Raw genomic sequence first — 12,250 nt, 5'->3', positions numbered from 1 at the left:
AGACATTAGTTAGTCACGTAAATGAAGCAAAAAGTTATAACTGTGAACAGTGCTATGAAAGAATGTGTGTAATAGGGGATTTTACCTAGCTGGGGGTGGTGGTGGTGTGGGAGAGTGTGCCTTCCTGAGGAAATGCTTATGTGACTGAGATCCAAAGACCGTGAGGGAGTTAAGTAGGGAAAGAGTAGAAGAAATTGTTCCAGGTCAAATGCAGAGGCCTGGGAGCAGGAGGAGTGTGGTATGTTCTTGATGCTGGAACCCAGCAAGTGGGAGGTGGAGTTGGGGAGTAGTGAGTGTGAGATGAGCCTGGAGAGGTAGGGCCAGACCAGGCAGGGCCATGTGGGCCATGGAAAGGACTTTTGTCTTCATCCTAAAAGCAATGGGAAGTAATTTGTTTCATGTGTTTTGTCTTTTTTTTTTTTTTTTCCAGTTTAAAAAGCAGAAACTCCTTCTAGAACTAGACCAGTATGCCCCAGATGTGGCCGAACTTATCCGAACCCCTACGGAGATGCGGTACATCCCTCTGAAAGTGGCCCTGTTGTAAGTATTCCCTGACAAATTGGGGCTCAGTGCCAGTGAATGCAAGGAAAATCTGATGAGGTTTTCCCATGTCGTTTGTTGTATTTTTGGAGATTTGCAGTCTTAGTCATCAAGTATTTGCTGTAGTTCTGTTGCACAACTGAAGTTCTGGCCAGCAAAAGAGACAGAGCCATTCTGTGTCCGTTGGGACAAAGACTTACACAGGGACACGCACAATCAAACCTTTTACAAATGCTTTTTGACTTGATGCTGATGTGGGCTCTAGCCTACTTGTAACCAGTGTTTCTAAAGAAAAAGTTTTTCAGTTGTGGTGTACGAATTGAATAAAAGTTTGGTCTTTATGTGGCCATTGTTTTGAGCACCTCCCATGTTTCATGTACAATGTAGTCCCCCATCTGTAGTTCAGAAAGCTAAAATGGCAAACAGACCCAGCCCAGCTGGGTGACCCGTGGGGAAGTGTAGAACTTATTGAGGCTCTATGAAAGAATTCTTTAGGAGTATCCAGTGCTGTCATTAAGTTTAATTCTTTCAGGTTATTCCTGTTTAAATTCCTGAGATAGACAAATGTGAATAATTATTCAATCAGCTAATAGTCATTGAATATTAATAATATAATGGTTTCTAGGGATAAACAAGACAGACAAGTTTCCTCGTGGGAAAACCATGCCCTTAGAACTTCAGAATTAGAAGGGGCCTTATGGGGATAGTTTATTCAACTCTCTGTGTGTGAATTTCCTGTTCAGTATTCCAGATAAGTGTCTGTGCAGCTGCTTCGTGAGCATCACCTGCTATTTAGAAATGGCTTTTTTCCTTCCACCAGATAATTTTGGTACATCAGTTCACATCTGTGTATTTCGAAAATATTGGTGGAAACTACCATAGTAGAACCAGAAGTTTAGCAACATTATAAATCCCTTATGGGCTCATATGTCTCCAGGGGATAGTTTTGTAATAGCAGCAACCATTTCTTTAAAAGTTGTATAACAAGCCTACCTGTAATTGCTGGGGGAAAAAATGCCAACAATTTCTAGGCCTTTGGCTTTAGAACTGCTAATCTTACAGTCCTGGGAGATATTGGATTTCAGGTCTTTATTTGTGAGTAATAATTATAATCTCTTCCTGAGACACTGGTATGTTTCTTCCTATCTAATATTCAGCATTATGTAACTGGTCTACATTTTTACTTTGTCTGCCAGGAAACTTAGAGCCAGATTTAAAGCTGATTATTACAGTGCTGTAGAAGATTCATTTGGTCTTCTTTCCCTTGCCTTTACTTTTTCCTTTTATTTACATTTTCCCTGGTCTTGATTTTTTATTTCTATTTTTACTTTTTATTTTTTATTATCTGTTTTCATTCAGCTGCCTCAAATACTGTGTGGAAGCAGGATAGAAATAAATAAAAATAATAATCCATTATAACTTTATAAGATTTCTCTACTCACAAACATTTCAAATTCATTTTCTCAGTTCTTTCCTTCCTTAGGAAAAGACTAGGTGTTTCGGCATAACTCCTTTCCAGTGGAAGGTCAAGATGTCCTGTGAAGTTCTGTGGCAACTGGCTTGCTGAATTCAGTTATTCTGTTTTGGGGTTCTGTCTCATTGGATACTGCTTGACCACCAAGAGGGCTAAATCTAAGCTGCTCTGCCTTTTGGATTGGTGTGGCCCATGTCAGAAATTAGGAACCTGATTGAGGAAGAAGTACTTTCCTGTTTTCCAGAGACAACTGTAGCCATTCCTAAGATATCTGGCTCTGTGGGTATTGGTAGAGTTTTATTATTTTTGAAGTCTAAAGTAATAGACTTTGGCTTTAGAGCTTAAAGATCTGATTTTGAATGTATGTATTATCTTGTGAAAACTTGGGCAAGTTACTTAACCATCAAGTCTCAGTTTCCTCATCTGCAAAACTGGAATAATGTTATTACTAGTTAACAGGATCTCTGTGATGATTAAATATGACAGTTTTACCTTTTACTCAACTCATTGACCCCAACCCCTCCCTACTCCATTCTGTTTTTCCTGGGAGAACTCATTTCTAAGAAGTTGTCTTCCTTTGAGTATGCTTTTAGTAAATCTCTTGAACTTCCTAGCTATGGTAGCCAGGACTCCCTGGTCCATTGACCGGGGTTACTAACGCCGAATATGTGTGTTCTTCCCCAGCTATCTCTTAAATCCCTACACGGTCTTGTCTTGTGTTGCCAAGTCTACATGCGCCATCAACAACACCCTCATTGCTTTCTTCATTTTGACTACGATAAAAGGTAAGGCCCTGAAGGAGAGTATAAAACTCAGTCCCTGATTTATGCAAGGTTTTGTAACACTTAGGCTGTGGCTGTTTTTAAAAAACTGCAACACTTAAAAACACTTTCTTTAAAATTATACAGGTAGTGCAAGATTATTATAGAAAATTTAGATAAATCAAGAGGAAAAAAATTAAAACATCCTGAAGGGCTGGCCAGTTAGCTCAGTTGGTTAGAGTGCAGCCTGGTAACACAAAGGTCATGGATTCGGATCCTGCTACTGGCTAGCCACCCAGAAAAAAAGAAAAAAAGGTAAAACATCCTGAAAATCTGCTACTCAGAGAGTCACTATTAACATAGTTTTAAAAAAAGTTCTAAAAGCCTTATAATGAGAGTAGCAGTCTTCTGCCTCTTTCTTCCCACCCCTAGTTCAATTTCTTCAAAGCAAGTTCTTTCTGGCTTTTGCTAGTATTTATTTCCATATTTCTACATAAGTCCTTACATGGCTATTTCATGAATTATAAAGTTTAGACACTATCTATTGCATTCCTATTATGGGAGATAAAGATTTAGGTCTTTTATACCAATATCTCCACTTCCCTTCCTGTTTTTCCTACAGCAGTTGTATCACAGTTGTGATTAAATCAGTAGTCAGTACCTATATTTTATGACACTACTGTATATGTATTATGTATTATTCACCGTTGGGCAAAGTAGTAAATATGATTACTTTTTTTTTTCTTGTGCAGCCTTTTATTTTTCCTGGAGTTAATACTTGTCTTTTACTTGATTTTTTGCTTAGTTTTTGTGTACCAAGCACTGTTTTTTCCTCTGTGTGCTCCACTAGATCTGTCAAGTACTAACAATGGTTGTTTTTTTTTTTAACAACACTTAAATATATCAGATGGTCTGTTGGTTCCATTATTTTTCTGGAGACGTCCCTCTCACATCCTTCATCCTGCCCAAATCTGTCCTGGTTCTTCTTAGAGCCCGGTGCAGAGCTATTCATACTGGAATTTTCCTTCATAATTCTCCTGTGCTGTATTCCTTCTTTCCTGGATTCTTTCTCTCCTTTATTGATTTTCTCTTCTGTTTTTCTGGAGTACTTCCTCTAGTAGTTTTCAAAGAAAGGGTATATAAGATATATATTTTGAGTCATTCCATGTCTGAAAAATATCTCTGTTCTAGTGTGGCACCAAATTAATAGTTGGGTAGGGTAGAGAATTGTAGACTGGAATAACTTTTCTTTCAGAATTTTGAAGGCATGACTTTGCTGTCTTCTAGCATGTTGGTTGCTGCTGAGTAATTTGATGGCCTTGTTTAATTTAACTCAACTTTTCTTTCTGAAAGATTTAAGATCTTTTTATCCTCAGTGTTTTGAAATTTCATGATGCTGTTTCTTTCTTTCTTTCTTTTTTTTTTTTTTTTAAAGATGACCAGTAAGGGGATCTTAACCCTTGAATTGGTGTTGTCAGCACCACGCTCACCCAGTGAGCTAACCGGCCATCCCTATATGGGATCCGAACCCGTGGCCTTGGTGTTATCAGCACCACACTCTCCTGAGTGAGCCACGAGCTGGCCCCCATGATGCTGTTTCTTGACATGGGTCTTTTTATATTCGTTATGCTGGGCCCTCAGTAGACCCTTTCAATAAGGAAACTAGTGTCCTTTAGTTATAGAAGGTGTTCCAGTACTATTTTTCTCTCCTTTCTTTGTCCTCTGGTTTTGGATGTCTATTGGATGTTGGACTTTCTTTTTTTTTTTTTTTTTTAAATAATATACAATGTAGTTGATTTTCGTGGGATGCTGGACTTTCTTCATAGGTCAATGTGCATATTTTATTTTCTATTTTTTCCATCTTTTTACTTTTTCTTTTTCTGGGATATTTTCTTGTTTTTATCTTCCAACTCTTCTATTGTATTTTTATTTGATTTATTATATTTGTATGTCCTTTTTTGGTCTCTACTTGTTTCTTTGAAGCATCCTATTTACTTTTATTTATTTATTTATTTTTTTGGTGGCTGGTTGGTATGAGGATCCTTGACCTTGGTGTTGCAAGGCTGCACTTTCACCAGCCATGCTAACCAGCTAACCCCATCCTGTTTTTTATCACCACAATATCCTCTCTTATCTCTCTGAGAATTTTTTTTTTTTTTTAGTTTCCATTTGTCCCAAGCATAGACTCTTTGTCCTCTTGGTTCTTCTTCCCCCCAACTCCCGTTTGTTTTAGGCTCTTTCTTTCTTATGTGAGGGTTCTCTCTTACGTATGGTGATCCTGGCTGTCTGTTTCTATTTAAGAGTGAGGTACTAATGTTTTGACTGGAGACTCTGTGCACGGGCAGGGCTTGTTGCTGGATTATTCTCACTGTAGGGAGATCAGGCAGTGGGCTGGCCTTTTTTGTTGGAGGCATCTCTAAATGTCATCATCCATAGGTTTTATTTTCCTCTGAAACTATTCAGTTTTTCCAGAGAGGAATCCTCCAGTTTTCTTCTGGGAGGCAGCAGAGTTGGAGTTGGTTTGGGGTAGAGGTTGCATGTGACTGGCTGCTGGAGTTGTGAGAGCAGGAACAGGGAAGGTGGCTGATTTCAGTCTATAGACTTTCATGTAATCTCATTACTTTTTAGCCCCCACCTGTCCTTAGCTCTTTACTGTGCTTAGTAGCTCCTAGACCTCCTAATGCCTCTTTAGTTAACTTTCTTTGGAGTAGTGGTCTCCTTGCAGGTGGAGTAGAAAGTTAGAGGGATGGGGTATGTGGAGTAGTCACCTGGCTGCACATAGTTGGTGAGACCTGTGGTTCTAACAAGTCTGTATACAAACTTTCAGCCTGATTTTCACCTCTGTACCTTACCCTCACCTTCCATAGTACCTGATGCCCTCAGGTGCTGAATTTCTCAGAAATTCTGTGGGGTGAGTTGGCTTGATTTTTATTAGTATTCCTCTCTATATGCCACTGAGTTGTAATTTCTTCAATATTACTAAGTTATTTACCTCTCTTTCATCTGCTTTATGTTTTTTACTGTTGTGTTAAATTTTATCTTGCTATACTCTTCTTTGTTGTTTAATACTAGTTTTACTCACTTATTGTCATTTTGGTGAGGTTTTTGGAGGGAGAGATGATAAACACGTGATTGATCTACCATTTTTAACTAGATGTCCCTCTATTAGCATTTGGGGTATATATTTTCAGATTTTTCTCCCATTTTTCATCCAGACTTTTAAATGTTGCATCAATTAACTAGTATCACAAAAATGTTATTTAATAAATCACTCCAAAACTTAGTGGCTTAAAACAACAACAAGCATTTATTTAGCTGATACATCTGTAAGTCAGCTTTGGGTCAGTTGCTCTAGGTTGGACGTGGCTAGTCAGTTGGCTGGTTTCATTGGGGCTTATTCATGTACAAGTGGCTGGATGGAGTTTGCTAATCTAGGCTGGGCTTTGCACCCATGTCTGTCATTCTCCTCGACCAGGGGACTAACTTAAGCATGTTCTCATAGCAGTGACAGAGGTACAACAGTGAGCAAGCCTAATCAGACATGTGCTTTTTAAGTTTCTTATTACATCACACGTGCTAACATCCTATTGATCAAAACATAACACATGGCTGATCCCAGGGGTAGAGATTTCCATCCTGTCCACAGTAGGAAGGCATGGCTAAGTTACATGGCAAAGGTCCCGGAAACAGGAAGGTATGGAGAATTGGGGCCGATAATACAGTCTATCACATATATCAATAAGCATCTAGTCTGTTGTTTTTAATGGCTGCATACTATTCCATTGTGTGAATGAATATATAGAAATTCTTTAATCAACCTATACCATTATATATGTAGGTAATTTTCTAGTTTTCAGCTACTTAAATTGTACTACAGTTAACCAATGTACCATAATTTTTACACCCACGTTCAGTTATTTTCCTTGCAATACAGACTTAGAAATAAAATTATTGTACCACTAGGTATGTAATTTATTTAGGATTTCTGAAATTTATTGCTAAATTTATACTTTCATAAGAAGTGTATGAGAGTTTTTATTTCCATAAGACTGAATTGTTGCTGAGTAGTTTGCAAGCTCAGGAAGTAGAGTAAAAAGTTGTACCAAGAACCTTTTATTATAGTGCACTTACCTTTTCTAGGGTGGCACATGAGAATGACTTAGGTTGTCATAAGACTTTGTTTCTTTTGGAGTGGTTATGGGTGGATTTCTATAGGCCTTTTAGTTTAACTTATTATCAGGTTGCTTAAAATGACATTTCATAACCTGAATAATCTTGTTCTGAAGATTGTAGTCATTTGTCAGAAACAACTCTAATAGTGAAGTCACTTTGCTGTCTGAATACTCCCTGCCTCAGTCCCTGTTACCACAGTGGCAGGCTCAGATAGGCTGTTAAGATGCCTAGTGTTCATTAAAATAAGAAATATATGCTGCAGCCTGGCAGAGGTAACCAATCCCTGGCCTTAGGAAATGCCACCTTTAGAAGAGCCGAGAACAAAAATAGAGAGACTGAAGATATGGCCTCAGGTGCTTGCAATAGGAGTCACACACAAAAATATGAAGTACACCATTTAAAAAAAATTTTTTTATGGCACTTTAAGTCAATGGAAGGGTTTTGTTTGGGAGGAAAAAAATGTATGAATAAGTTACATGGATCTCTTTTGAAGCTACATTGTTTTTGATTCCACAGAGTAAGTTCTTTTTATTATATCACTCCAGATTTTTGTTGAATGAATTCATAGATGTGTTTGCAGTGTTTTACACATGATTTTGTTTTACTTTTACCACTTATTTCATGCAAATCATGTTTGACATTGGTCACATATCTGTCCCTTTCTTTATATTTAATTTTAATTTTAAAAGCTGTCCAAGCACTTAGTAAGAATAAAAGAAGTTCAGACATATAAATTGAAAAGTAAATTTCATCACCCCACCCCACTTCTACTTCCATTCCTCATACATATTTGTCATGGGGTCCCAGCCCTTTTGCTGGACTTTTAAGTTGTTTTCCATTGTTGACTACTATAAATAGAGACTGTCACAAACAACATGTCTAATCCTTTAAAATATTTGAAGAGTTCTATTTTAGCTAGGTCCCTGAACCATTCTAACTCTTTGAGTTTGTTAATAATCCCTACCAATAGTATATACAATAAAGTTAGTTCAGTTATAAATTCTGCAAGTCCTATTTCTACATTTCACATTTGTACCACATAATTAGGTATTTAATAAAAATAATGAAGGAATAATTAATTTTTTATTTTAAAAAAGAAAACAGTTGGGAAAATTCACAAGAGAAAGAATATGTGACCAAAAAATATGAAAAAATATTCAACTCCATAGATAATTACTAAAGAAAAGCAAATTGAAATAAAAGAACTGGCTTCTTTTTTTGTCTTTCAAACTGGCAAATATTTTAGAAGATAATTCTTAGTGCTGGCAGAAGTTCAATAAAATAAGCATTTTCCCACATGGACAAGTTATAAATTTGTAAACTTATAAATTTGTACAACCCTCTTGGGAAGCAGTTTGGCAGTAGTCTTAGAATGTTTGTAGTTGTGATTTGTTACTTCTACTTTTGAGAACCTATCCTAAAGTAGTAATAAATAATAAATATAGGTAAAGCTTTATGGTGCAGAGTCACTAACTACAGAATTATTTACAGTGACTGGAAAAACAGGAAAATACTTAAAAATAGGGGAATGGTTAAGTAAAATATGACTTACCCATGTAGGGAAATACTACACACATGATATTTTTCTATTTATTTATTTTTAATTTTTAATTTTGTTTATTTTTTAATTTAATTTTTATTGAATCAAAATTGATTATACATATTTTTGGGGTTTGACATTGAGATAAGTTGATCAAATCAATATTACTAGCATATGTATTGTTATAAATTGTAATTATTCTTTATGTCCCTTGTCCTATTTCTCCCCATCTCCCTCCCCCCTCCCCACTCTAATTATCCTACATTTCTTCTCTCCTTCTGAAAGAATAATGGTTACTCTGTTGATTTGTTGCCTAGATGATCTGTCCAATGCTGAGAGGTGTGGTCAGTTTCCCCAATATTATCATAGAGTAGATGCTTCTTCTGTCACTCTGAAATGGGCTTTGTGGAGAGACATCCTCTTCTTTTCTTTATCTCTGCTGATGACTCTCCTTTTGTCAATGCACTCCAGTGGCTGGTGGACTATCTGTGTGGTGGTTGTGGCATCTAGCCACTTTTGTGGCAGCCATGGTTATTGTGGTGGCTGTAGTGGGCCACCCCACATGGAGGTGATATTTTTGGCATACTCCCTGGTACTGGTGGTGCCTCGGGTCCCCGTGAGGGCCCTGAGGCACTGGTGTGGTGTGCCTGGTTGTGGGAGGGGGTCTGGGCCCTGAGGTGCTGGTGCGGTGTGCTTGGTGTGGGAGGGGGGTCCAGTCTCCAGCTCCTTACCTGGGGTCCCTGGGTGGCCCTGAGGCACTGGCATGGTGTGCTGGATTGTTGGAGTGGGGTCTGATCCCCTTCTCCATGCCTCAGGTTCCCGGGTGGGCCCCAAAGTGCTGGCATGGTGCCTGGTTGTAGGAGGGGGGTCTGGTCCCCAGCTGCATGCCCTGGGCCCCCAAGTGGGCCCTGAGGTGCTGGCAGTGTGCCTGTATGTGGGGGGGGGGGGTCCAGTCCCTGGCTCCAAGCCTCAGGTTCCCAGGTGGGCTCAAGGTGCTGGCAGTGTGAGTGGTTGTGGGTGGGGTTCCTGTCCCCGGCTGTATGCCTCATGTCCCCTGGCAGGCCCCAAGGCATTGGTGGTGTGCCTGGGCCAGAACTAATTTTTTTGTCTTTTGCTTATTTCTAACACAGGGGAACTTCCTATGGGAACCAGTACTTGAGATGTGTGGTTGAACTAAATTGCTGCTTTGCTGCTGTTGCCTTGGGAAGGCTTTTTGTGCAGCTTAGGGTTTAATGGTTCACCTTATAGGAACTTCCAGCTCTCCAGAAAATTGGTGCACCTGAGTTGTATAGAAACTCTGATCTGGGCCTGAGTTTTTTCATCAAACTACACCCCATGCAATTCTGCATTCCCAACCAGTCTCCTCTGAGTGGTCCTGTGCTGATTGGGGGGCAGATTGGCTGTTGTTGCTGTGTCCCAGTGTTCCCCTGGTGGGCCTGTCTCCCCCACCACCCATGCTTCAAACACTTCCCATGGGGCAGGCCCTGTGCCGGTCCCTTGCATTGACTCACTGGCCTCTGAAGGGCTCCCCTTTTTCAGCTATTCTGGCTCCTCACTCCTGCATGCGTCCATGGGAACCCTATTAATGATCTTGCTGTCCTGCCTCCTTCAAGTAACTCCATCTGAAGGGCACAGCTACGGCTTCCGCTGGCTCCTGCTCCATGTGCTCAGTGGCTCCAGCATTAAAGTGGCCATGGCCCAAAATGCTCAGAGCAGTTTTTTCTTTCTATCATCATAGTTTTTCCTGCCCTCATGAACTCCTAGGTCTCTCCTCCTCTTCCCCTGAGCTCCAGTGGCTCCAGTTTGGCTGATGTTACATTTTTATAGTTGTAAATTGGTTGATTTGTGTGAGAGAGTGATGCTGGGGACCGTCTATTCCGCCATCTTGACCGGAACTCCATCCACACATGATATTTAAAAATAATTGTAAATTATGTGAGAATACATTTATGGTTTTTTAAAGTAGAATACAACATTGTATATTTTAATTAATCCCAACTAGGTTAAAACAACAAAAATAGATAGAAAATAGGTCCCAAAAGGGTAACACTTGTTTTTATAGATTAAGTTCATGAGTGGTAGTTTTTATTTCCTTTTCATATTTATTTTTTTCCAAAGTTTCTTCCATAGCACATAATTAAAAATAAACTTGATTGATAAAAAGATAGGGACAGTGGAAGTAAACTTGGCAGTTCTCCCCAGACTTCCATGGAGCAAATGTCCCACAGAAGGAAGTGGCCTTGTTTGCTCTCCCTTGACTTCTTTTGTAGCAGCCCAGGGTTGCCTGGGACACACTGAGACACAGGCCAGGACAAGGCCCAGGCCATTGTATTCTGATGTCTTTTTTGGAGCGTTAGCTGGGAAACACAGGTCTATAGGCAGGGTTGATGTTAGTTTAGTGGAGCATCTTGGGTTTCACTTTGAAGGCTGTTGCTTTGGTCAAAGGGTACTCCGTCTTTCAGTGAGCTAATTAAAATGCTCCATTCCTGTGAAGTAGTCTTCATTAGGCTGTAAGAAGAAAAACAAACGTGTTAATAGGTCTTTCTGCTTGTTTACTGTCAATGTTTGTTGAAAATGAGATATTACAGAATAGAAATTTATCAAATTTGCCACCTAAGGGTTTTTTCAACTTTCCTTCTTCCACCAAAAGAGACCATGTAATAGGGCTTGCTTGCCAAGGAAAAGAAGAATCAGTATTATCAGAAGGCAGTCAAGAGTGATTAAGAGCTCAGGCTGCTCTGATGTTACACAGATATGGAGCTAATATCTGCTAATCCCAGCCCCATTATTTCATGCCCATGCGTCACCTTGTGCAAATCACTTAACAGTCTTGGGTCTCAGTTTCCTTATCTTTAGCATGAGGATTGAAATAGTCTCTACCTCACAGAGTGAATGTAAAGAATGAATGAGATGGTGAGTGGTATGGGAGAATGTACTAAATGCACAGTAAACAGTAGTGCTAGCTGGTGGGTTATTTCAGTTGCTTAGAGTGTGGTATTGATAACACCAAGGTCTGGGGATTCAATCCCTGTGGCTAGCTGTCAAAAAATAAAAAATCCACAAATGGTAGTGCTGGTTGTTAGTTTTAATAATATCCTTCTTTTTAAAAGATCCCACAGGATTTATAGGGTCTCCCTGAGCCTTCTGGGGAGGTTTGGGAGGTTAGAATGAGAGGTTTTCTTCCTGGAGCCCAGCCTTAGAGAATGATGGAAGAGTGATGATCCTAAGGCCTGATCCTAAACCCCATCATTTCATTTGGGGTTACTGTAGGGGAAAGCCCTGCCAATGGAGAGAGTCATAGAGGACTAAAGGACCCATGGGAGAAGCAGTCTGGGGTCTCATTTTGTTAAGTCAGCCCAGCTTCAAAGCCTGCTTATTCTGATTACCAGTCCTGTAATGTTGGATAAATCATGCAGCCTCAGGAGCCTCAGTTTGATCACAGATACCTGCCTCTTAGAGTTAGCAGAATCCACTCAACAAATAGTTCCTCTGCTTACTGTGATTTTTATGGTACAGGCATTGATCGAGATCAAGAGGGTGGTATCATGATACAGAAAGAATGTGGGGTCTGGAGTGAGACTGGGTTCAGATCCCATCACTGTAATTCACTAACTTTGTGACCCTGGCACATAACTTCTCTGCCCTTTAGTTTCCTTATCTGTAAAATGGGAATAGTAATAGTATCCACTTCATGGAATTATTGAAAAGACTAAATGACTTATTATATGTAATGTGCTTACAGTCATGGCTGGAACAGAGTAG

At 39.5% G+C, this 12,250-nt stretch overlaps 1 protein-coding gene across 2 annotated transcripts in view; it reads left to right on the top strand.

The window, feature by feature from the left end:
• The window catches only part of PIGU (phosphatidylinositol glycan anchor biosynthesis class U), an 87,388-nt gene that overhangs the window by 29,555 nt on the left and 45,583 nt on the right, over positions 1–12,250 (top strand). For both annotated transcript variants that reach the window (XM_063107878.1, XM_063107888.1), the window contains 2 exons: positions 431–540; positions 2,699–2,799. In XM_063107878.1, coding sequence (XP_062963948.1) covers positions 431–540; positions 2,699–2,799 — 211 coding nt within the window. The remainder of the gene's footprint in view (positions 1–430; positions 541–2,698; positions 2,800–12,250) is intronic.

Source organism: Cynocephalus volans, chromosome 1, assembly GCF_027409185.1.
Source record: "Cynocephalus volans isolate mCynVol1 chromosome 1, mCynVol1.pri, whole genome shotgun sequence".
Classification (NCBI taxonomy): domain Eukaryota; kingdom Metazoa; phylum Chordata; class Mammalia; order Dermoptera; family Cynocephalidae; genus Cynocephalus; species Cynocephalus volans.
This window is presented reverse-complemented; position numbering and strand designations above follow the sequence as displayed.